The sequence below is a fragment of the Stegodyphus dumicola genome, chromosome 5, assembly GCF_044657685.1.
Source record: "Stegodyphus dumicola isolate Sdum_Otavi_A_Nest chromosome 5, ASM4465768v1".
NCBI lineage: Eukaryota > Metazoa > Arthropoda > Arachnida > Araneae > Eresidae > Stegodyphus > Stegodyphus dumicola.
Window position 1 is genome coordinate 97,550,270 of NC_140772.1, and position 26,944 is coordinate 97,577,213.

Sequence of the window (26,944 nt, forward strand, 5' to 3'; positions counted from 1 at the left end):
AAGTTTTATATTTTAATAATAATATGCAAGCTATGGTTTACACGTAAGAGGAGAAAATTTTGTGTCCGAGGTATATAGGGTATTGTATACCTCGGCACATGAAACATCTTAGAATGACTTAGACCTAGACCTAGGTTAGAATATGATCCAGATTACAATTATTCAATTAAAAATCTTGTTGAAAATAAAACGTAACAAAACTGTTTATAATGCATATTGACAGTGAAGGTCTAATTTTATTACACCGATAAGTAATGCATTGTTAAATGAAAGATAAAATTAAAAGATTTTATGTTGCATGGGCCAACTCTGCCAAAAATCACAATGTGTCATAAGTTTCGTAAAAACTGCATTGCCTCAAAGACATTTCTTAACGTCATTAATCGTGTGTGTGATTATGGCAAAGCCTCGAGGGCTATGTTCCTAAGGGAAGGGATCTGGCTCGTATACACGTTACACATGGGGAAAACCAGAAAACGGCCATGCAGCAGGCCCGTTCGCGGGATTCGAACCTCGGACCGAACTACCAGTGTTCAGCGACTTTACCGCTCGGCCGCTGGTGGGCCTCATCATTAAATCGGTAGTATCATAATTTGTTTTGCTCAGAAATGTTAATTGATTTAAGTCAAACAGTAGTAAATTCGACAATACTGAACTGTGTTTATTGCAGAAGTTCCGAAAAGGTAAAATTTTTTATCAGTATTAGAATATGTATTATCGATTAGCTTTCTTTGTATATATGTACACTAAGGATAAATGGATAACTTCCAATCGACCAAAAATAAATAATTAAAAAACCATTTTTTTTAATTGAAAATTATTAAAAGCTATGCGTAACGACTTAAATGAAAAGTCTATAATATATGTTGCTTAATTGTGAAGATGATTTCAAAAATAAGTTTTGAAGTTAAATTTAAGATAGAAGAAATATGTGGAAGAATCAGCCATTAATATTTCAGTGCAGTCTCTATACATCATTGTATGTGCAACTTTTACTCAGTCTTCATATCTGCAAAGCTCTTCTAATTTAATACCTTTACTAATTTTTCCGATTTGATTCTTAACTAATTTAAAGAAAAAGTTTCAAACCATCAGAATTACATTTCTATCTTAAAAATCATTGCACTCTGTTATTTAATTAAAAAAATTTTTGTGCATAAAAGTAAGATGAGGAGTAAATATTTTCACATTTTATGATAAATATAAAGATGAGAAATGTAAAAGTAGTGAATAGCTTCCCTAAGATTTTACAAAACCGAACAAATTTTTCTCTAAGTTTTTAAGAACAAGCTTTGGAAACTAAAACTGAAAAAAATTATCGGACTATTAAGAATATTAAGTGCACTTGATAAAGTTTATCTATTTGAATTGAAAAGTTTTAAAAAACGGCTAATAATTATTTGGCATATTTGTTAAAAATCACTAATATTTAACTGCATCAAAATTTAACGTGACAATATGCAAAAATCAATACGGTTTGGAAAAGTTTATGTGCATTAAATTATTCACTCATAACACGAAATCAAAAAACGGACACTTTTATTACTCATATTTCACAAGCACAAACATAGCCATTGACGTTCAATGAAAATACGCTTACAATACCCAGAACTTTCATAGGATTGGGTTAACTTTTTTTTTCTCTCAACTGTACAGCACAAAAATATTCGAAATCATGTTCCAAAACATTCATGTAAATGTATATATAATGTATATAAGTGTATATAGAGTTATCAAAGGCTATGTAAAAAAAAAAAAAAATCCATCACAGCAACATTGACAAAACGTATTTACATGGCAAAACTGTTAACTATATACAAATGGCGGAAGAAAGAACTAAAATAGCCAATACTTTTTTTTTTTTGTAACTATTTATAAAATCTGCAAGATCTTAACTTAATAAATGGTTATATTAGATTTTGAAACAAGAATATCTTTCATAAGACAACATTTGTAAAAAATTGATATCTTTTTTATTTCTTTGCATGTGTATGTGACGAAACAGAAGTATTTCCATACTTTACTTTTAGTTGCCTTATTACAAAATAAAAACGGTATTTCGAATTTTATTGGAAATTTTGAAAGAACAGAAATTTAAAATATGGCCAAAATAATTTCTTTAACTCATCTAAAAGTTCGATTTTTCCTAAATATATATTTAAAGCCGTAAAAAGTGAACTTTATTATAAAATTAAATTTTGTACACTATAAAACACTATTAAATTTTAGACCCCCCCCAGAAATAAAAACTGCTTAAAGAGTTATAAACTAAAATTTCTTTACACTTGAAAAAAAAAGTCTAAGTTAAAAAGCAGAGGGAAAAGAAGTATGTACAATCATTGCGACTCATCTAAGAGAATTAAAAATTTAATATCTGGACGAAATTTCATGCAAAGTAAAAATGTTATTTCTAAAACAACTGCCCAATAGATGTTAGCTATACACGGCACATTAACCGCGAATCTATAATACAATTCGAATTTTGGTAACTACATAAAATGAATAAAATTTAATTTATACAATGCGTTGCTCTAAATTACAAAAATTCTTTTCTAGTACTTTCCACCGCATTTCATTTAATGCTAATACAAAAATTGGCCCTGTACAGTACTTGTTGCAAGCAGAAATAAACATCTTATACACATCTAACACTGTTAAAACTTTCGTTTCCAGTTACATAAAAATTTCCCCCTTTTTTATATTTTATTAAGAGTAGAAAATATTCTTTTCAAGCGCATGTCTTACACCTTTGAAGCAGATTTTTATCAAGCAATAAAATGTCAGGTAATGACATATAAATATATATCTGTACACATTGTATCTCCTTGCCAATTTTTTAACAGTATGTTACATTTAAAATACGTTTTGAAACAGATTATTCATTAGATAGCTTAATGTTTCACTGAACGAGGAGTCTGTACATTTTAAATTAATAATTTGTTCAAAAGAACCTTTGACTATACAAGTAAATAATATCACAAAACTGAGATCAAGTTTCATACATAGAACTACTTGAGATTACTGTAGCAGAAATCTGAGCTTTTACGTAGTTCTATGCAAAAACATAAAAGTTGCAAGCGTACTCTAAAACTAACCAGTTACAGAGTTTTAATACGAGACAAAAGCTTTAATGTGACCTACTGCAGTGTTAGCCGCCGTCTCGCTGGGAATATACTCCTGCTTGCTGAATCCGTAGAATGAAAGAAAAAAAAAAAAAAAAAAGAAAAAGAAAAAAAAAAAAAAAAATTGTGACTTTATAATTAGGATAGCTATGATGTTTGAGATTTAAGAGTTAAGTATAGGGCAGACTCACCAGTTGTTCAGCTCTGAATTTGAATCATGTTTTGTCACTATCTGATATTCAGTTACAAGGCAAGAAGCCCCAATAGTTATAACGATGAGCCCTGGTTTCAATTGCTGCTGTAACTTCAGTCGTAAATCAATAGGAGTGGCTTAATATATGCTACTTTTGCAACTATTAGTTAATTGTAAGAGCGACAACTCGCGTTTGTCACTTTAATTTCATATTATAGAGTTGTATAATCGACACATTTTATTCGAAACTTATAGTTAATATTTTTTAAATCTGATTTCCAATTTATTACCTTCAGTTTCTAAATATAAGGTATGGATTACTTGCATCTTGAAAATTTCGATTGATTAATGCGTTTTATTAACCGATATCGCTATTGTGATAATTTTAAAAATGTATCATTTTAATGAAAGCGGAAATTACGTAAGGAATTTAAAACCATCACTGCTGGTTCGGTTGAAACAAGAGCACGCTTGCAGTTATTAAAAAAGAATATAAATTGCTTGCCACGGACATCAGAAATAAAAAAGCATATAGACCTGCAAAACGATTTTAAGGGGAAGAAAACCAATCCACTTAAATTCTGGACTAACCAACAAAAATAAGCACAACAGTTAACAGTTTCTATTACAAATAACAAATCACAAAGAAAATTAACATCTTGCAAACAAACATTCAAAACATAAATTTAATTTCTAGATTAATATTAAAATGAAATAAGAATTGCAAAACAAGGAAAGAGACTCCAGTAAATACAAATCAAAACAAGGAACATTATCTATGGCAACAAAAACACGAATGGCAATATGCAGGCAAAAAAAGCAGCACATATCAAATGAGAATTAACTCTAGGCCTGTGTTTTCTACAAGCATGCCATATGCGTAATAAGTATTATAGTTTAAGTTTTCTCTTCCTTAAAAATAAAATTAGTTCGTGAATTAATTGGTTAAATTACGTTTATGCATTCTAGTGAGTATGATTGTGCGTTGGATTGCATGGAGTACTGTAAAGCTTCTCTGTACAGAAACGCATTTTGATTTATCGCCAGTCACTAATCAGTAACGAAATCTAAGCTGAAGTATTGTTAGGTTCCCATTTTTGATTACTGACCACTTAAAATATATATATTAAAAAAATATTTGCTATTTTTTAAAACAATGAATTAAGAGTATTTTAAAATCTTCAGGAACTTTTACTACAAGAGTGCTACATTAAAAACAGTTTCATTAGTAAAATTATGTGCATGGGAATAATGAATTTTCTATTAAAAATACGAACATGCGGTACTTGTGTATTAATCGCTCTCCGCCGATAGTTCACTAAAAATACCATCCGACTTTTCCTATGAACGCTTAGCAACCCTAGAAAAGCTGTTCCATTTTTTTTAAATTTTTCTTGCTAATGTTTTTTTTCCGGGGGGGGGGTTATAAAAGGTTAGATGTAGATTTTTAACGTTATTTCGGCATTAATTCCAGACCAATTAAAGCAAAAGCATACACATTGCCTTAAAAAAAATATGCAATTTTCTTTTCTTGGAAAATTCTTGCGCCTACGCTTGTTAATTTTTGCTGCATTTTTGTGTTTAATAGATTTTCATGCTATGAAAAACTGTACATGGTAGGACATATACAGCGGAAATTATTATATAAGAAAATAACGATGAAAAACATTACAACTAAGAAATAAGTCGAAGTTCTAATTAATATCCTTAATTTTAAAGCAGCATTCATAGAGAGAGGCTGAGACAAGTTGCGGAAAACAATAATTTGAAGTAATTTTGATGCAAGCACCAAACAATAACTGCTTCAAATTTAAAAACACCTTTTACATATTTACCGACGTCAAAAATATATTTCATGGTTCAATGGCACCGATAGGTTGTTCATGGTGTATCGGTGGATGCCGAATAATACTCAAGTACGAATTCTCTTTCTTAAATTAATTTAGAAAGTTATTTCATGAGTTTGTTTCCAGAAACTTTACTGAAAACACAGTGCATTAAATTTAAAAATTTTAAACACTCATTAAAAATTGTTAGAAAATTTTTTAACTATATTAGGTAGTAAGTAAATTTAAAACAATGTTAGAATTGTTTACGAATATGTTATAAGAAAATTACAAGAAACACTGATAAATATGAAAAATATGTATCAAAAAGGGAGGTTAGCATAACTCTTATTAACGAAATTTTAGAAGCTAATTTTGAGATGCATTTTGATAGCAGAATTTATTACTGCAACAAAAATGAAGTAGAAAACTTAAGCCACAAAATCAGTAAAAACACTCAATATAAAAAGTTAATACATACAGTTTATATTTATTACAATAAAAGTAAAAAAATGCAATAATTCAAATAAATAATCAAATGCTTGCGTACAATATATTCAAACACTGAAAAATTATATTAGAAATTCCATTAGTTTTTGATTAACATTAAAAACACAATATGAGCATTTACAAAGAAATTCAACACACATACATGGATGACATAAATTTCCGTAATAAGAACAATAAGAAAATATTCTACTGTTCATGTTCCCCTTTCTTTTAGTTAAAACATTAGGGAAACAGGGATTCTCACGTATGTAAGTATAAAATATCATATAAGTACATTAAAGCATAAGAAACACAAAACACACTAATTACAACAAACTATATCTTGCGTACATTGCTACGTTTTCATAACCGAAATACATCAATAAGATAATTTATATTTTAGCTTCACTCATGGAAAAATAATTACAAAAGCTCATTTAATTAATAGTTCATTCATAGTCTTCAGTTTTCTATTACTATTAAATAAAGGTAATTCTTAGTTTACTTTTAATGACGTATATAATATCGCCTACGGGGGGGGAGAGATTTAAAATGTGGTAAACCAGGTAATTACAGCAGACTTAATATGCTTAAAATTACGACCTTATTTTTGAATAATGATAGAATTAACATATCTGAATAAATATAATATATAAATACACAATTCATTTAAAAGGGAAATTTACATTCTGATATCATAGTTAATCATTTTATCTAAATTAAGATTATAATTAATTTTAACATTTATGTCAGAAGAAACACTATAAATATATAAAAGTTTAATATAAATGCTTGGATTAAGGAAACTATCCAAGTTTTATTAACTATACATTCAAATACATAAAATGTAATAGAAATTGATAAGTTTTTATGACAACGCACGTAAAATTCTGAGAATATATTTAGATGCAGTATTTAGTGAAAATCCCTGTTTTTAGAAGTGTCAAAATTGAGCAACGATGTATTTCAAAAGGACAAATTTTTCTTTGGCTAGCTTGTAAGAACTTTGGTCACTTTATTTTGACAAAATAACAAACATTTTAAGCGCAACTGAATAATGGAAGCATGTAAAAAAATATTTCACAACTTAAAGTAAATAATGCAATGAAATAATAAAAATATACAACTGAACACAAAATGGAAACTCACGTACATAACAAAAAAATGAAGATGTGATAAAATATAATAATTATACTGTTCTGAGCAAAATGGTGAAGGTGTATGGATACAATGTGAATTTTAAGTAGTATAACACTTGCAATCCCTTTAACACAAACCCTTACAAAAGCAATTTTTGACAATACTTTTTTTAAATATCGGATATATAAAGCTTAAATCAATTTTATATTAGCACACACTATGAAAATCTCAGTGCAGTAAACACAGTAACCAAATATATAATTACAATCGAAAGGAAATAATAAACTCAATTTTTGTAGTATATAAATGTTGGGTTGCTCAGCAGTAGTATATACTGTACAACAGCGCCACAAGCCGGCTCCCAAACAAAAATCCTTGAAACGTTTGAATAATAGATGTTAACCGATCATTTAACATTTGTATTATATTGTCCTAAAGTGTGTGTATGAACAGGAACGCAGAAAAATAATACTTGATGAAGAGTAATTGTATAATTACAGCAGATTTCTCTCCATAAGATGATTGTCCATTGAGATTTGAGTTAAAATATTATATCAGCTATTGTCCGTCTTCTTTGTGAAATCTGAAAGAAAAAAATATGGCATTTATATAAGCTCACCAAAAGTAATTTTATCTATTAACAGAATATAGCTTTGATAAATAAATTATATTGGAACTACTTTATGAAGTGAATCATTCTTAAACCATACCTCATCATAGATGTAAAGAAAATATGCCAAGTTTAATTTAAAATTAGGCAAAATTTCAACTTTAGGTTTTCCAAAGTCAGGAAAAGAAAATTTAGACAGTTTCATTGATGACGATTATTAATTCTTCAACTTTGGTTTTGCTCAAGGTAATTAAAAAATCCTCTTCGGTTGAGGAACAAATTTCGTTTTCGATCCCTGTGCATGCATCAAGATCTTAAATGATTTTAATTCCAATACTATGCTTTTCATAATGAATACATTGCATAATAACCTAAAATAAATGTTACTATAGGTTCAATTTACGCTTAATTGTAAACATACTTTCTGCTGGGTTAAGGCAAAGATAAGTTTTCCTTCCAGAAAATTCGCATTTTTATTATTGCATCGTTTAGGCAAAAATTAAGAAGTTGAAGCAACATTTCAGTATTTCCCCCTTAATCTTTCAACAGAAAATACATGTTCGGCAACATTTCAGTACCAAGTTTGTTTCATACATCGTTGAGTAAATCTCACACTGGGAATTAAAGTTTAAATATGAGAAGATGGAATGGTTGGAAAGCTCCATATGACAAAGATTAGCACTGTAAATCCGGTGATCAAACACATTCGTTAAATAAGTAAAAATCTACTAAATCTATTTACAATTTGAACACTCTCACACACAGCGATTCGAAATTCTACCTATAGGTATGTAAGGAAAGGAAAGAAATTCCAACTTTAATTTATAATTCCCAGTCTCCTTTTCAATTTGGTAATTCCCCTTTTCTTACTTAAAAATAGTAATGTTCTCATGCATAAATGTTTTAGATGCTTTTATTTGAAAAATAATCCGTCATATGATTTTTGTATAATGCTAATGACATCATTATACATTCCTAACAACAAATGATAACGACGAAACTGATATCTTTACTCAACGTATGCAAACCAAAACCGTAGAAGTAACGCAGAACTAATATTTTTCTATTTTCAATCTAGCACCATCATCGTAATCTCATCTTCTCTGTGCATCTACCGTATTTCTTTTATCGCCATTTATAATCCCGCGAATACGTGAAAAACAAGCTGAGACTTTAAAAATACAAGGGGCGCGTCTTGCAGCTTCCTGAATGTTATACAAAGAACAAATAAGTGTTCAAGCAAGCCATAACTTCTTTCGTTTGTAACCATTCAACTATCATCACACCTACGACTAATTCAGAATTTTCAACACATACACACACAAGATGGTATCAAGACCCCATTAAATAACAGAAAAACTATTGAATCCTACACATTTCGTTAGATAGTTAGGCGCTTGTCTATCTTTATTGGAAAGGATAAATACCATGTAATCAAAAATGTCTGAAGAACCACCACTTGCTACCAGTTGATATTTAAACCAACACCTGCTTTGCTAAAAGATCTGAATGGATATGATAGTTAACGCTGTCAAAAACACATCTTTCAAATTATCCTATTTATCACCAGACTACAGAGCAACAGCATCATAAACGGCGCAGATGAAGTGGTAGTCGATGCACGTCAACAGCAAGACACAGCATGATGAACGAGAAGATGAAACACGACACTCGTTCTGGAGATAAGGGGACAATTTTAGGCAGCAAAGACTGCACGGGATGCTCATACTGGCCTGACCTCTAAACGTAAACTTCATTTTTCCAGAGGAAGGTCGAGGCAATAAGTTTATTTTGCCTGGCTTCAAGCGGACAGCTCTGAGTAATATTCTTTCTTTTCTTCCTTATGAATGTCACACTCAAGAGGCTTGTTTTGATGCTTTAAATGATTATTGCACTATCTAATCTTTGGGAGATGAGTGTTTATTACAGCACAGAACACACTGGGGAAGACAAGATAAAGAAGACATTATAAGAAGATTAAAAACCATAAAAATATTAAAAAGTTAAATTATTTTCTTTCTGATAAGTGAGCTGACATTAAGGAATTAAGGGTTTCACAGCATAAACAAAGTTGCCAGATTTTAAAAGACTTCAAGGAAAATATATTACTAAAATACTAGAAGTAAGCCAAAGAAATTTTAATAAATTTTTCATAGAGGCGCTAAGCGACAATGTTGCAAACTAAGTAGCCCATTGTAAGTTAAAATATTTGAAACATAATATACATTTAATTACCCAATATTATAGCCTAATATCTTTTAAACATAAACGTAAATCTAAGTAGCCTGCAGACGACAGAAAGTAGTTAGCCCAACCCTACATAATAAATCAAAATAATTTACTAAATTTTCCACACTAAATATTTTCAAGAATCAGTCTAACTATATATTTGCCACTAATGACATTTTTAACAAATAATGTGTGGTATATTAAAAGCTGTCTTCGATTAACAGTGAGCCAAGTCGACTTAACGGTTTGCCAGTCTTTCCATTGAAAATGCGGCAACTAAAATCATCAGTTTTGATGACGTTTTGAAACAATTTGCAGAAATGATAGCTCGAGAAAAACAATTTTAGCTTTTCTTTTATTGATAGAAAAGTTGAAAACACTGCATTTTCTAACATGAGAAATAGCAGATTATTATGTTTTTGAAATATATGTTTGTCATTAGTCTCAAGATTTGTTTCCCAATTCATTTTAACTATTTAATTTTAATTAAATAAACGTTGACTACATATTTGTGTTGAAATTTGTACGGTGATCATTCCAGTAACAATGAAGGGCAATTTCCGCCCCTGGATGAAAAAAAAAAAAATGCCTTTTAATTTTCACATCGGTTGACAAATGTATCATGGTGAAATTTATAAAACTGCTGATAAAAAAAATAAAGTGAACAAATTTCAGTTTAAATTTGTGATAACCGAATTCAAAGATATTAAAATATTTATAGTTTAAAAACAGAAATGCAGACTGTTCTGTAACAAATTCCCATATAACAATTTTAAGCATGTAAATTATGAGTAATTTCATTTCAGTCACTTATACTCCAAACAGTGCACAGTATGGATCAATTACGAATATAACAAGCGGCATAAATCAATAACGGCCAACATAATTCTCACACTTTTGAAAAGTGCAATCAATAGTTTCAATGTGCACTTCAAGTTTATTGCCTCAAATTGCTATGGTCCGTATAAAGAGAAATATTCGTACCACAATGAATACGTTTACTGAAAAAACTTTATTCATCCAACGGTGAAAGAAAAAAATCGATTTGGACCAGTGTACTGAGAACGGGAACCATTCAGCGGGAGTGGAGTGGAGGTTTATGAAAGAATTGTTGACAAATGCGCAGTAAGGGTAATACTATGTTGGGGAGAACTGAATAGAAAAAACACAGGAAAGCAACGTGATTTACTTAAAAGAACAAAAGGCCAAAAGGTATACTTAAAAGTTATTTATTTATTTAACCCTCTGATCACGGATACAAAATTTATAAAAGTATAAAAAGAGTTCATAAATTTTCTTCCTGCGAAAATGATGGCACTTGAAATCCCAATTTCTGACGACGCGATAAGAACGTTCGCCACGTATACTCAGGATAAAATGCGAAAGGAAAGTTATTCACGGATCCCGCGGCTGGAGGCTTCTCACGTGGCAAAATCATGCTTTTGTAACATATAAAACTAGCATCAATATAAAAAGATGAATACAAAATATCCTTTTTCTTTGGTAAAAGAGGAGTTCTTTTCCCTATAAAGCAATGCATTTATTCAATAATTTTAATTTTAAGTGCAATCAATAGTTAAACGCTGACTTAAGCCAGCGTTTAACTAACGCTGATATATTTTTATATATTTTTCCTGAAGTGTCTTAGCCATCAAAAGTATTTTAATATATAATAACAGACACTATAATACAATTACTACAACGACTAAAGATAGGTGGATGAAAGGAAAAAAAAAAAACTGAAACTAACGCCCTCTATCATATGGCAGAAGAATTCTAACCGACAGTGGCAGGTGTTGTCGAATCCTCCGACCTACGCTTCAAAACATCAAATAGGTATAGAGACGTAAGGGGGGGGGGATTCAGACATCCAGGACAAGGGATCGCGTTCGCTTCCAGGTGGGGGAGGACGACTAAACAAAAAATCATAAAACCGTGGGAATTTTTTCGCCTCGCACTCCCTCACCTGTTCGCCAACCTTGAAGGAACGGGGAACTCGAACGCGGAACAGTCATCTTTACCCAAAGTTGAGTCAGCAAGTAACACCGCTTGCTTTCGTAACCGCCGCGAACCCCTTATACGGTTTTATAGAAAAGAGGGCCAGGTGTTTTTGTTTTGGCGCTCGAACGTCTTTCGGCTGAGGAAGAACTCGCGCGAGTTTCCACTCTCGCTCACAGTGAAAGGACCAACGGTTCGATGATTCACTGTTACCTTTGCTGAAACCTAATGACAGGTTAGCAGTGGAAACAGAGGAATTCGTGGATGAGGTCATGCAGACACGCATAGTCTGACTTCACAGAATTAGGTGGTTTTAAAGATGACATAGAAGCTATGATGGTTGTGCACTCTTTTGAACGACAGATAGTTAAAGTACGTACAGATGTTAGCGTTACTGTTATAGTGTTTATTACACTTTCTAAAATGAGTGAGTCATTAAATAAAAACTCTTAAAGCCAACCCAGTTCCATCAACGGTATTAACAATGGCCTCTTTTGTAATTTCCCCAGTCAGTGTTGCAACGTCTAATTCTAAATCATTTTCATGAATATATTGAATATAAAGGCATATTTTATATAAAGACTTAGAAAAGAAACTGGAAACCAGGAAAATTACAATCCAAAATTATAAAATATTTCAGAGGTATGCAAAGTTACAAGAGATATGCAAGGTCAGAGGTCTCTGTTGTGCAAGGAATAAATATATTATTACTTGCATAACAGAGAAAGAACTCTCTCGAAACTACATGACATTACAGAGAGTACTTGTGTGACAGCCCAAATCTGTTGTTACCAGCAGTTTTAGCATGTTAAGAATGCATTCGTTTAAAAATAGGAAAATTTCAGATATTCATTTCGTACTAGTTGATTTTAAAGCACGCCAAATCTTTAGTTGCAATAACAAACATGTTGCTGATGTGGACGTCCACAACATTTACACTCCCAAAGAAAGTTTTATAGCTTTTCATAGTACAAACGTCATTTCACAACACCTTTATATGTGATCTGTACGAAGCTAGTAATCCGTATACCGTCGCGGTAGGTATAACAACCACCAGAAGCTATTATCACACCCATGGGTTAGTATTTGAACATTTATTAAAGCACCAACGCTTGCAAATGTGGTATTTGCAAAATGTAGCACGTAAAATACTAAAAGTAAGAAGAAGAGTTCTTTTTCATATTCGAATTCTATCTTTCTCCGGTACAGAAGCTGCAATGCAGGCAGGCAAAGTCCCCTTACCACAACGGGAATATATGAATAGGCCGGTCAATGATAGACTAGTCTCCGATCTATTCAGGAGAACATTTATATACTAAAGGCCCCCCAAAAGCATCATCCACTTTCCTTTGACAGAGAGCGCCGAATCTAGCGACATTAAAACCATAATCAAAACAGTATTGAAAACCATTTATTCACTTGAAAGGAATTTGTCATGTACCATGAAATCATTCAAGGTGTCCCGCAAAGAGAAAAAACTATTCAGCACAGTTTTCAATGCTAATCTGATGGTTGTCACGGCTGTCAAAATATGAGCTGAATTAGATGAGTACTTTTGCGGGGGGGGGAAGAAAGAAGAAAATGCCACATCTTTGCGATTTGCTTTTTATAAACTGTGCTTCTTTTCACCAATTCATTACACTTTTAAATTTTTGAAATCCCTGCCAATTCATAGACCTCACTGTACTTCTTTAATTTGAAAACTAAAAGCGTTTTCCAAGCATAGACATTTCAGCAGATTTAGAGAAGATAAGAAAACAGGAGGGGGGAACTGCTCTACTTCCAGCAAAAAGTAAAGAAACAGAACTGAGAAAGATAAATTGAAGCAACAAGTACTATAATCCCTTCTGCCACTTTATAGCTTTAACAAAATGCAACCGAAATTGACAGTAAAGCTACTCATTCTACCTAATGTGTATTTTGTTATCTTTGCTGCCATCTTACCCCCTGCAAGAACAATAAAACTTTCAAGCTTTGACGGGAAAATCAACCCCTCCTTCAAAGTCTCAACACATGGCCATAACATTTGCACCCTGTTTCTTCAGTTAAGAGAGATAAAGTTGTTTCCGATAATGGACAATTTGCGTCGGAAACCATCTTTCACTAGACTTTCTTCTTCCATCTCTCCTACCAATCTTAACTAATCTGTATCTTAAATAATCCTCAGCTGAGTCTAACTTATTTTAACGGATTTTTTACTAAAGCAATTGCTTTAAAACTTTTAGAAGCAGCTTCAAATTCCCATAGTATTTCAGGCTGATTTCATGCTACAAAACATGATAAAAAAAAACAAGCTATATCCATATAATCTTGAGAAACTGTTTTGTGCACATCCAGATGCTTTCTCACCTGTTCTCAACAGGTTATTAAAAAAAGAAAGAAAGAAAAGAAAAGATAAATCTTAACTATTTTTGATCAGTTGAAGAAAATTTGCTCCCTCCAAAATTAAACTCTTGCGAATCTTAAATCTCTACAATAATAAAGATAGCAGATTCGAAATTTATTTAAACATTAGTTTCTGAAGTGCCTGAGCACGAACATTTTACTTAATCCTTAACAAATTATGGACATTCAATTTCTTTTACGTGTTATTCGTTTATGCTTTGAAGTACTTGGTTAAAAGTTTCACTTCAGAATGTTTCAAAGCATGTTTATTGCTTTGTATAAATGGCTTTATTAGCAGGAAAGAGGAAGAGACAAAAATGCAAGCGGCGCATTATGAAATAATTGTACAGATATAATAATTCTATTCCGAATATACCTTTAAGCTGTTTAAAACTCATTATCGTGAAAAACTGACAATTTTTTTTTTCATTAACCCTTAACTTTCCTCATCTTCACAACACGCTTGCCACTGTAATCGAGAAGAGAGGAAAAAAAAAAAAAAAAAGCATAGCTACACTAAAAAGAAAATCCTTTTTGAAGGGGAAGTAAAAAGAAGAGAGAAACAGCTGACTTGATGTTTACATTAGCCACCTGGCTCCTAACTTGAACTCTCCCGGTGGAAATAAAATTTTGTCATCTTCTCTGTCATCGAGGAACCCATCTTCCGATAATGCAAGAAAGATTATGAAAACTAAGTAGCAATTTTTAAATGGATCCGCTGACATTTTAATGGAGTCAGTTTAAGACGTCAAGAAAATATAGACCTCTCCCCCCCACACTGAATGAAGTTTTTTTAAAAGGAAATTATCGAAAGAAAACAAAGAATGCCCTGCATGGAAAGTTTCTAAACATTTGCGCTTTTTAACTTTTTTGATTATTTCTGTACTGCACAGCTATTAAAAAAATTTCAAGGAACAAGGAATTCTGACATAAATAAGAGACGTTACCATAATATCCTGAGGTAACAATACCGGCACTTCTATGAATGTTGATTATGTATGGTGTATGCATTGGCAAAAACAAAACTTTCACAGCTTTGCCAACGCGTAAGGGTATGGGAACCTCGAATAATAATACCTTGTTTACTCGCTTAATAGTCGCACTTTCACAGATTTTTTATTATGAAAGTCTAGGTGCGACTATTATGCGGGGAAATCTACTACACAATACTGTACAATTTTGACGATTTTTCCTCTTCAAAATGAAGGTGCGACTATTACGCGAGTATACATGGTATATTAACAGCAATGTAAGGATTCTAATTCAGTTCTCGATTTTTAAACGTGAAATTAAATAAAACCAGAACACTTTTTTTGCAAAACCCTAAATTTGAAGAATGATTCCGCAAACGTTAGGCAAGTGGACAGTTTTTGATTACCGGTGTACTGGTGCTGGCGCCACGTTTAGCAGAAGTCACCAGTTTTTCAGAATGTGCCAAACTCTGGTAACTGTGCTCATAACAAACCTTCAGTCACTATTTTGGCATGCGGCTCTTTTCGTTTTATTTCAAGTTTAAACGTTTTTTATAGACATATTGATATTTTTTGCCATAAACCCAATTTTAAAAAATTCGCTTGTGAAATTGTCCAGCAACGGAACAAACTAAGAGTAAAATTTCTGCAGGAATACAGAATTTTTTCGCAAAATCTCTAAAGAAAACAACGACTAAAACTAAAGAAAAATAAGTTTAGTAAATAGCTGGTTTTGGGCAAGGTTTGCGCGATGTCGAGATGTTGCAGTTTTGATTTTTTTCAAGAGAAAACTGACCGTTATGTACTTTGGAAGATAAATAGCGGAGGAAAAAATTACAGAAAGATTTAGTGAAAAATGCAAATGTTTTATTTTTTTATACATAACGTAATCCTTATTTAATAACTTAAATTTGTATTTTAAATTTCTAAAGTATATTATTGACTTACGTTTGTAGTATCATATGTTGATCATGTTTGCTAACTTATGATAAATTTGATAATTAAGAATTTTAAAAAAATCTCGAAAATCACCAACTTGCACCCGATATGTAAACTTTAGGCGTTTCATCTGTAAGTGACCAATGTGTGCCAAGGTGGTTACATTAAGTATCCCTTTATGTTAGCATCCAATTAACCGAAGCATTGTTAAAGGATATGATTTTCCCAATGAAAATTGAAATGTACGCTTTTTGATACAGACAGGGCTCAGCCTGGACATTTTGTAAAATGAATATCCGAATTAAATTATTTTTATTTAAAACATTTCTGCAAATTCCTGTCAGTTGCCCTTCAATTGATTTTTTAAAATTTATTTTATTTATTTTTTAAAACTGCCATTTTTTTAATGACTGCTATTTAATTTACGTAACAAGCATGTGCATGAATGATGTAACTTTTAACGTTTCTAAAATACCTGGTTACTAATAAATATTTTCTGGTTATTAATAAAAATTCGATTTAGATTTTTTTGAAAGTTTCATACTTTTCGAAATGAATGGATAATAATTTCTAACGTCTATTAGATAAATTTAAGAAAAATTCAAGTGCATGTTTACTATTATTATTTATTTAAATCATGGACATTTCTTTGTGTTTTACGATACATATTTTTTTACCTTCCGGCACAAAAATGCTCAAATCACAGTCTTATTGCAAAAGCAAATCCGAGTAGAAAGCTTAAATGTGAATCTTTGGTCCCTGATAAAGCGTGGGGGAGAGCGTGTAATAAACATGCCAAAGACCTCTGCCGAAAAATCGGCCACTTGTCGAGCTTCAGGAACCACGCGATTAGTCATTCGATCTGTGAATCATCGAGGCAAAGTCACTACTTTCTCTAGTTTCGTACTCTCTTTGCTGGAGGTCAACAGGTGCTTTGCAACTTATCAGAGAGCAACGCATGAATACTATCTACCTGTCAGGCATCGCCAGCACACTAAACGGCTAAAGGGGGGGGGGGAGAAAAGGAAGAAAATGCCGCATCAGACTTCCGGTCGTCTTCAGTTGTGATCGAGAACGGAACTAGAGTATGAGTCAGCCGCTCCATCTATGGATAGTTAGTGGCAGTGGTAACAGTACATACTTTTACTTACCTTATTATAAAAAAGAAAAAGGGGAGGGACCAGAACGTTCAGCGATCTGAATTTGAATGTAATTAATTACACTTATACGCCAGAAAAAGGCGCACATGAAAAACAACCTGAGGTTCCGTGAAATTAAAACTTTACTTTTAAATGGTTTAATAACTCAGGTTAGAATATTTTCTAAAAAACGTAATCTTAAAACTGATATCATACGCGAAATATTATGCATTTATGTCAGAAGTAATTGACCGGATTGGTTTCCTTTCGTAAAAAACATTTTAAAAAGCAACTTATATTTAAATCATTCTAAATGCTAAGGAAATAAACATCGACCATGTGGATTGGATTTTCAATGCTGGCTCTTCGCGTACTGGCCGTGCTTTAGTATTTTGATGCAATAAAAAATATCAGGCCACAGACGGAATGACAAAATATGGAAGCATTGTAAGCATGCAAAATGATATTTAAAACTGCAAACGAATAAACAAAAATGATAAATAAAGATGAATTTGCCTACAAGTGGCAACTGGTGTGTTTTTAGTATAATTAACCAGCGAAAATGAAATAAATCAACTTTAAGTTTTGCTGCCGGAACATTAACCTTTCGCAGATTAAAACCCAGTATAGTAAAATAAACTTTTGAAACCTCTTTTTAAAATGCAATACGCACATAGATTTCCTAGTTATTCGTAAATTAGAAGCTTGTGATCTGTATTTATATACTTGTTGTTATTGTCATACATTATCGTTCATAACAAGTTATATTTACTCGTGCAAATCCCGCATTCTTTCGCCATAATTTTTCAATTCAGAGGCGTTTGAGTGATGGAAAGGATTATAAAAACCGTTCATCAGAAAAGATTAAAGCTAGTTCTCATTTTCAAATTTAAAATGATCTCGAGGTTAATCGATGTAAATATAATGTAAAATATATGACATAATGGAGTCCAGTGTAATCATCAGGGTATTATAAATATATCTGATAAGTTGGTCCGTGTACTAAATTTCTTCAGGTATCAATGTAATAGAATTTGCACAAAAAGCCGACGCAAGACTACGTGATTTTACTCTAGTATCTCAAAAGGTATATTTGAAAGATTCTATCAATTCCATTGACTCGGAAGCAGTGCATGAAGAGTATGAAATGGCAAATTGAGCAAAAAGACGCTAAATATTTGGACTGAACAATCACAGGGAGAAGAAGGAAAATTTACTACTTTGGTTTTGTAATACGGCAGGCAACAAGTTCGAAAGGAAAAGACTAACAGAATAAGAATTCTCATTACACAGCTGTAAAAAAAAACTTCACGGAACACATTTCAAATCCAGTCACTAATTACTAGAAATCAGAGACAATGATAAAAATTCACGAAAATCACCGATATAAAATACATCACGGGTTTTAGGAAATTTTTAACTGCGCAGTTCTTTTTATTCACTTTGATGGAAATAAATATTTTGAGAATTGTGATTTCACTTTCACCGTACGTCCTCTGTTTATGAAGAAAATTACAAACAGATGTAAAATATATGACATAATGGAGTCCAGTGTAATCATCAGGGTATTATAAATATATCAAAACTCTTAATTCTGATAATTTAGCTGAAGTTACCCATGGTCACTGCGGTTTTTAATAAGGAAAAATAAAACGATCTTGATGCTCGATTAAAATTCAACAATGACCTTCACTCGGAACATGACAATGGCCATCAGAATCATCGCATGCAAAGTTATGATCTCACGTGACGCACAGCCATTACACAAATCAAGACACGCGCATTAAGCGTGGATGACAACAGACAACCTGGGTATCTTCTAACAATCAGGAGCAATGTTATATTGATCTAAAAATAACCAAATTAAAAATCGTCGCTCAAAAATTGGAAGTTGAGTCATCAGCTTTTTCTTCTCATTTTCTTTTCCAGGCGTCCTGACTTTGTTCATTTTAGTATTTTACTTCGGAAACCGCAGAATGGTTACACGTGACTGAACAGAGATCGCAAAAGCAATCCCCCCACCCCACTTTTTTGTATTGTAAATACTCCGAACATCTACTTCGGTGCCTAACTTTACAACAAAAAGTAAAAAAATAGCACTAGCGTGAGGGAGCATCTTTTTTTTTATCCCCCCTCCAATCCATCCTCTACGCGCGTGCAGACTATGGCTTGCTTTTCACCCGCCTCCAGCCAGCTTCGGTTCGAAGAATATCTTTTCTACCTGCATGACTCCTGAGAGGGGGGAGGGAGGTCAAATTAAATGTTACAGTTGTTGCCAGTCGTCTCGAAGCTTTCAAGGCCATTTTCATTTACCCATAAACCAAAGCATGAAAATAAAGCCCCCAACCTGATATTGTTGACAAGGTAATCGAAAATTAATCCAGGAAAGCACTCGGACAACCTACATAACAACTCGAGAAGCATAAAACATACAACAAAAAGAATTTAGCACCCCTGTAACTTACCAATTGCTTAAAAGCAACTTTCCTACCGAGCCTAATCGCAGAAAGAAATTCTGACTGCCATTATGAATTCTGCATATATGAAAAAAATTTTTGTGAAACTGTATGTGCTCACTAAATTGGCGAGATATCGTCAAGCTGGCGATGGTTTTGGCGACTAATTTTTGTCCGGTTCCTTTTTAACTATAATTGGTACTGCAATTGAATAACTGTATTTGATCCCTATATGTAACTGCAACTGCATCCGGTCCTCATATGCCTTCTAGTAATTTCGAGAAATGGAGGTACTAGTGACTTCTCGCATCCCTCCCCTTAGGCAGATAGCCCTAGTGTGCTTTGCCATAATTAAATACACCAACACCAACACCAACTAGTGACTTCTCAGAGGCTTGGAGAAAACTATGAGACCGGAGAAAGCATCAACTCTCAGTTTTTCTCAGTTGTCTAGTTCAGCGTGAATTCGGAATACTGAGCAATCTTCATAGAAGCTTCGCATTGCATTGGATTTATCCTAATAGTTTGAAGTGAAGTAATTCCTAGTTGTATGATTGTGCTTAGTGAGAATAGTTGTACGAGTGCTTTTGTGGAAAGTAAGCTTTCTTGTACATGACAATCTTGTAGCATAATCCATACAAGTGACTGCCAGGAATTAAGTAACTTATAGGTACTATGTGTTTGTTCTTACAAATATGCTCAATCACTAACACTGAATAAATATTGCAAAAGTGTTATAGAAAGTTGCAGTCAAAGAGCAACACTCATTGACTTCACTGTGAAACACTAACTGCTATTCTAAACGTTGAACTACATTTCTAACAACACTTCAATGTAACAAACATATAATCAAATATCAGCAGAGTTGTCGAAAATGGTGCAGTCTACAAAGCAATTATTTTTAAGGTAGTCTAAAAAATTACTATATGCTAACAGACTTTACAATTAATACTTAATTTCATTACATAGATATCATAGACTGACACACTGATAAACTACTAACAAATTTTGAACATTCTTTTCTTAGTTGGTAAATAGGAATTCAAAATAGAATAATAACTATAGCATAAAAATCGTAAATTCAAAATGTACTTCAGGTCTTTCAAGAAGGAAGAATGTCAGCACGAATTGAAAACAATTTAGAAACAATCTGAATTTCTTTTAAACACACTCAGAGAAGGATTCACAGTTCCACACTGAAATGACTTAAATCCCAAGAGTATAAGTCAACATAAAATGAAGCTACGGATTCACTTTTCTTTCAATGCAAAAAGACCCAACCCACCGGCGATTACGGTCACAAAGCCGATGCGAACATATAGGTAATTCAATAAACGAGCAATAGAGACGATACAGTTCGAAGACTATAGTGAAAGAAACACGCAATTGCTGGTACTTATGCACCGCGGTTATACAGATTGAAGAGCCTGGAGTGCCCAAAATGGGCTCTCATCTATCTTGTCAGTTGCATTTAATGGTCGATAGTAGAGGGAGAAAACCTCAGGGGGACTGTTAACGGAGAGTTTTCTTTCAAACTCTTATAGAAGCCACAGAAACAATTCAGAGCATCCAAGCCATTGATTTGGAGAAGTATGTGGGAAGCCCATTTCAATCAGATGGAGAAGGAAAGGAATTAAATAACGCATAAGATTTGTCACTCCTACTCACTAAGAAAAATTATGATTATTTTATCATTCAGAATGGAAAGCAGCAATTTCAAGTAAGGTTGGATGAGCCATTAAGAAAAGAGGTTTACATTCATAGTATCAAGACCGCGTAAGCTCGACTTTTATCAATAAAGAACTGAACCAACACTAGCCTATAATCGACATTGGTTGCTTAATAGACAAAGCTTTAAGTAGCATCGACACATAATCAAAAAGGAAAGAATTTATTAAATTATTTTTAAAGTGTCTACAGTGGATCGTTACTGGCGTCGGATAGACACATGTTTTTGAGCGCCATATCGATGTATTGCCGGGAAAAAAACTGTTGATCCTACGCAACATTCCGAGTAAAAGAGCACCATAAACAATCGATAATCCATAGCTCAAAATTATCCCTTATGTTTTAGAACAAAAATTTTTATTTACCTCTCGTCCTCTTTCGAACTGATCGCTGAGATCTCGAAGAGACCTACCAATACGTTGCAGTACCTCTTGTGTTGGTGGCAAGTTGACGGATAAAGAGCGGATCCTCCGGCTGACAGATGGAGAAGACTGAAGGACCACATCTGGTAAAGGTTGGCCATTAGCCACCAGAGCGTAAGACGAAGAATTGGTCTCCGCCATATCTAAAAAAAGGGAAGAAAAAAATCTATCAATAATTTTTCTGCTAATACCTATTAAAGAATACATCGGAAAATATCACATATTCACTTTATTAGATTTACACGATGTACGAAAACTTTAATTTTTATTACTGCGATAATGTAAATAATGAGCGATTACAGTTTTAATACTAATTTTCGCGAATAAGAATACTGAACGCGGGTATCTGACAGATATGAACGAAATGGTCCATGAAAACATTGCCAGCTGAGTTGTCAAAAATGTCGCATCCTACAAAGTAATTATCTATAAAGGAACCAAAAAGAACATTAACCACACATAGCAAATATTATTGTTGAAAAAAGTCTACCGTGTAAATATCATCAACAGAGTGGCCGAAAGAGACGTAGTTCAAAAGGCAAATGTCGTCAATAAAGTATCTGCACCAAGAGATACTGAGCTCGGGTGCATGTACCCAGAAGGTATTTTGTAAAAGTTCTAAAAAAAATCAGCCTGAAGTAATCAAAGAAATTTGTTAAGAAATATTAAAATGGATATGAAGTGATAGCGATAAATAAACGCATATATGTAAAAATATGGCACTGTTCGAAATAATACATCGTTCGGGAAATAAATAATTCCTTATAAATTGCAATATTTTTTAGCAATTTTAGTTTGCCAACTTCCAAATCGACCAACTGAGAGATATTTAACTAAATTCAAAGAAAGGTTAAAAAATAACATAACAGTCTAATAAGTTTTTTAAATAACTGTTCAACTTAATTAAAGCGTTTCCTGTAAAAACAGAAGATAATAATTATGCGCGAAGAGACGCATCACTTGAGTTTAAGGGAGAGGAACTATGAATCCAGTAGGCTTAAAATAGCGAACAGCATATCAGTGACATGGCAGAGGTAATGTAAATATTTCTTTACATCTTTGAGCATCATAAGCATTAAGGCAGCTAGTACACGCAGGTCACTTAATGGTAATATATGCAATTATTGATTTTTTTTAATTTCTTTGTTTTGGGAGAAAGAAGTGCAAAACTGAGTTTTCAATTAAGCTTATGGTTAAAATCAAACTTATCAGTCAATAAAGTTATATCATTTCAAGGATAAGCACATTCTTCTAAGCAACTTAAAACAAGTATGCTTCGAATAATTGAAACGTTTCTGTTCTAAATTTTCTGCCTTGTTTCTCATTAGAAGATACTAAAACTGATATATGTATATATATATTGAACTGGTCTTAAAAATTAAAATTTTCGGCCCCCCTCCCATTTTATCACACACGATATTATATCAATATATATAAAACACTATCACAAATTTTTCCCATCTTTGTAGATTTGGTTCTTAATTTCTTTTTGTCAACAATTATATATATACATACACACATATTTACTGTCAAACAATAAGTTTTCATTATATATATACATTTCTTTCAAGAGTATAGGAAATGAAAAACCGATATAGAATCAGCATATTATCAGTAATAACGCACAGGATATCACCGATTCATTAATACGAGTAATTTATTACGGAACACAAATCCCCCAGTATATATAAATTATCTGTAATGGAAATATAAATTATTTGTAATCACATTTTAATTGTCACTCAGTTTCTTCTAATTAAAAAAAAACTATTATTACTCGTATTTTCTTTCCTTATCAAAACTGAGTACGCAAGAACACAGTGATATTAATTAATGCCACTGCAAAGCCTTATAAAACCAAATTCATTCAGAAGTTTGCTCCCTTTTTTCTCATCTTTTAGCAGCAGCCTGTGACCTGTTGCCACTAATTCAGCAGCATATAATAAAAGATAAATTAATTATCGCATACTATATAATACAATTAGTCAGCACAAGGGTGGCTTCATCGTTACCGTTAAATGACGTGGCGTCATTAATTCTTAGCCCGACTTATGGCCTCTTTGCATTGCAGAGGACTGTCTACAAAAATAAAATTCCGTCGACACAATGGCAGCACAAAAATAGTAATAAAAAAGAGACAATAAATATGAGAAGGTGGAAAGAGTGCGAGGATGACAGACATTAAAACGGGAGTAGAGTGATCTGGTCTTTTGTGAATGGGTGCAATTAATAACGGGGCAGCGCCCATAATGATCGCCATGCGCCAGAATTAATGCAGCGTGACTGAGCTTATATTTCTCACACACAAAAGGGTTGCCGAGATCCCGCCAAGACCAGAGAAATGGCGATGGCAGTAATAAAAGGAAAATTAGATCAACAGTATTTCGCTCGAATGGATTAAATTATAAGTTTCAAGACACTGCATAGAAAAAGCATTTTGATTAAATCTATGTTCTCTGATTTTCTCCAAAATATACTATTAGATCTCCTCCATCATTTCAATTTGATGTAGAATTCATTATGATTCGCTATAAATACAAGCGCAATGAATGGAAATTTTTATAGACAAAGAATTACATATATATTTACAACAGCCCACCAGTTGCCGCGTGGATAAGTTTGCTGAATACTAGTAGTTCGATCTGTTTCAAATCACGGTGAAAGGTTTGATGCATGATTTCTCCGCGCATTTCCCATGTATAACGCGAATACCAACCAGTTTTCCTTAAACAGTCTACCACGAAGGCATCCCTCGTTTTATGCAGATAGCCCTTGTATGCTTTGCCATAATAAAATAATCTAATCTAAATGTTTAAGTGCATTATAAAAAGACCCAGCTTTGCGTAATCTACATCAAATTTTATGCTACTTCCCGCTACCCTAGCTAAATCTTCCGATAATTAAATTTCTTAATTTGTTGAAAATTTTATATTTACAGATTTAATTTAGTTAAACATGTAAAACTTTTGATTCACGCAAATGAAGCTTTTAACGAAATGTAACACAGGTAAATCATTGCTCATTATATAGACTGGATTGTTAAAAGAAAGAAGAACATGAATTGGACTCCAAATCTTTCCCTAAACGTCTGTTCCACTATTAAAATTCAATAAATTTTTTTCTAGATATTGACTACAAAAAATTTTAAAAAATCTCAATATAGGAACTTTTCAATACATAACGATTATATAATCAACTCCACATTTGTTGGGATAGATTAAATGGCTCTGTCTGAAAAGTTAAGTATGTTCGTTGTGGAATAATGGAAAAAATTGCTATCCCAATTATATTAATTATTCTTTAATGTCATATATAAATAAATGTCTTTATTTTTAGGAATGTTTATTCCTCCATTAATTATACTGTGTTCTTTATATTTGGAATACTGATTTGATTTAAGTAACTAGTAAAACTGATTCTTCAAGTTAAACTGTTTAATTTTTTTTTTTTTTTTTTTCACCCGACACGAGACAATTTCCCGCATATTTTGTGAATTTCTTAGCTTACTTGAAAGTATTTCAAAGAAATCTAATGGTTCTGTTATCTCTGGAGATACTTGCGGTCCTGTGGCTTTTTCGTTAGATAAAAACGCTATTCTTTGCGTTATTTCTTCGGATTTTGTGCACGTTATCCATTCCGACTCTTCTACGAGTGATTGCCGCTTTCACATTCATTATCTATTACCCTGCTTTTTCGACCTCTTACTTCATCGCTATCTTCATCACTATCATCCCCCTCTCTATCATCAAGTAATCTATGCACAGACGTAATTTCGTTCTTCATCAACGAAAAATCAAACTCATGTTTACTTGAACTGATTCCTTCATCGTATTCCACGCTTACTGAGTTCCGTAACTTTGAAAATATTCCTATTGCCACGACTGTAGAGTTCGAACTAACGTCGAAGATACAGGTATAAAAATAAATCCAAAAAAGCATATTTAAGATTAAAGATCGGCAGTTGTTTTATACGCATGTATTGTTTAATACACTCATGAAGTGATATTGCCCAAACCAAAAATAAACATCGTTACCACTCGATTATCGCGTCAAACCGATTGGTGATCCAGAGTCACCTCTCGAGTTACCGCATCAAATCACAGCGATGACCCAGATTCAAACTCTCGAGTGCAAGGGATTAATTTTGTTCATTTCGAGTGATGTTTATTTCTCCGTTACTTATAGTGTGTTCTTTATATTTTGAATACCGAATTAATACAAGTAGCCAATTAAACTTATTCTACATTTAAAATTAAACTTATTCTACACTTACGTTAAACTGTTAAATTGTTAATACGAGTAATAGTAGTAGTATAATGATTGATTCCCTTTTTCTGGATTTTTGTTACTGAGCTGTGATTAACCATGATTCCGAGTTAATCATAGACCGATATCCCATCGATGAATCGGAACCTCAGTGCTTTTAATCTTTACATATATAAACGCGGATAGCCGGGTAATATTCCAAAAATTTAAATGTTATTAAATTTTCTTTTGTTGCATTATGTTTTAAAACTTACTATGGGCAACTTACTATATTATTATGTGCATCTGTTTTTAAATAAATGTGTCTGATGGAATGCTAAAACTATAAATCTTATTTGTCATTTAGCACCTCCTAAATGAACTCAATAATACAAGTAGATTGCCAAAAAAATTGAATTAGTTTCAGAACGTGGGATGTAAAAATACACACTGAGAAACACAAGACAAAATCTATGAACATAAAAGAGCACAGCAATAAAATGACAATAAAACATCACAGCTCTTTGATTTTGAGAGAGATGCTGAAATCTAAGAGCAGAAGATGCTCTGCAGCCAAAGTGGCGATACAGGTTTCAATGAGGATGACCCAGAGCGCCACAGCAGCCGTTCGTAAACTCTTCCGAAAGACTCGTAAAACTGTGGTGCCATCTTGTTGATGGCCTGAGAATAATAACGCGATGCGTGTCGCTTGGATATCTCAGCTTTAGGAGAGGCTTTTTATATTTATTTGCTGGCATCAATTTCATCCCATGGATGACCATTTCGCAGATCGTACGCTGTAGCTTCTTGATTCTTCGCATTCCCGGAGAGATACATTCTTACTGCCGTAACGATGCATATAAAACTCGTGCTTGCAAAGAGGTCACGAATTTTATGCATTCAAAATGACTGACGCTAGAGTTTAATATTATCATTAATTCTATTTGAAACAAATAAGAACAGAGGGTATTTTAAGAAAATTTGACAGCGAAACTTTCATGCAAATTTGAGATTTGTAGATATTCTGTTTGCTATAAATGCAAATTCAAATG

At 32.7% G+C, this 26,944-nt stretch overlaps 1 protein-coding gene across 1 annotated transcript in view; it reads right to left on the reverse strand.

Annotated features, from left to right (window-relative positions):
• Positions 1 to 1,522: 1,522 nt before the first annotated feature.
• Positions 1,523 to 26,944, reverse strand: part of LOC118184895 (uncharacterized) — a 97,314-nt gene continuing 71,892 nt past the window's right edge. Inside the window, exons 3-4 of the mRNA XM_035354620.2 lie at positions 21,591 to 21,790; positions 1,523 to 7,353 (exon numbers count right to left, since the gene is read on the reverse strand). Coding sequence (XP_035210511.1) covers positions 7,312 to 7,353; positions 21,591 to 21,790 — 242 coding nt within the window. The 3' untranslated portion in view covers positions 1,523 to 7,311. The remainder of the gene's footprint in view (positions 7,354 to 21,590; positions 21,791 to 26,944) is intronic.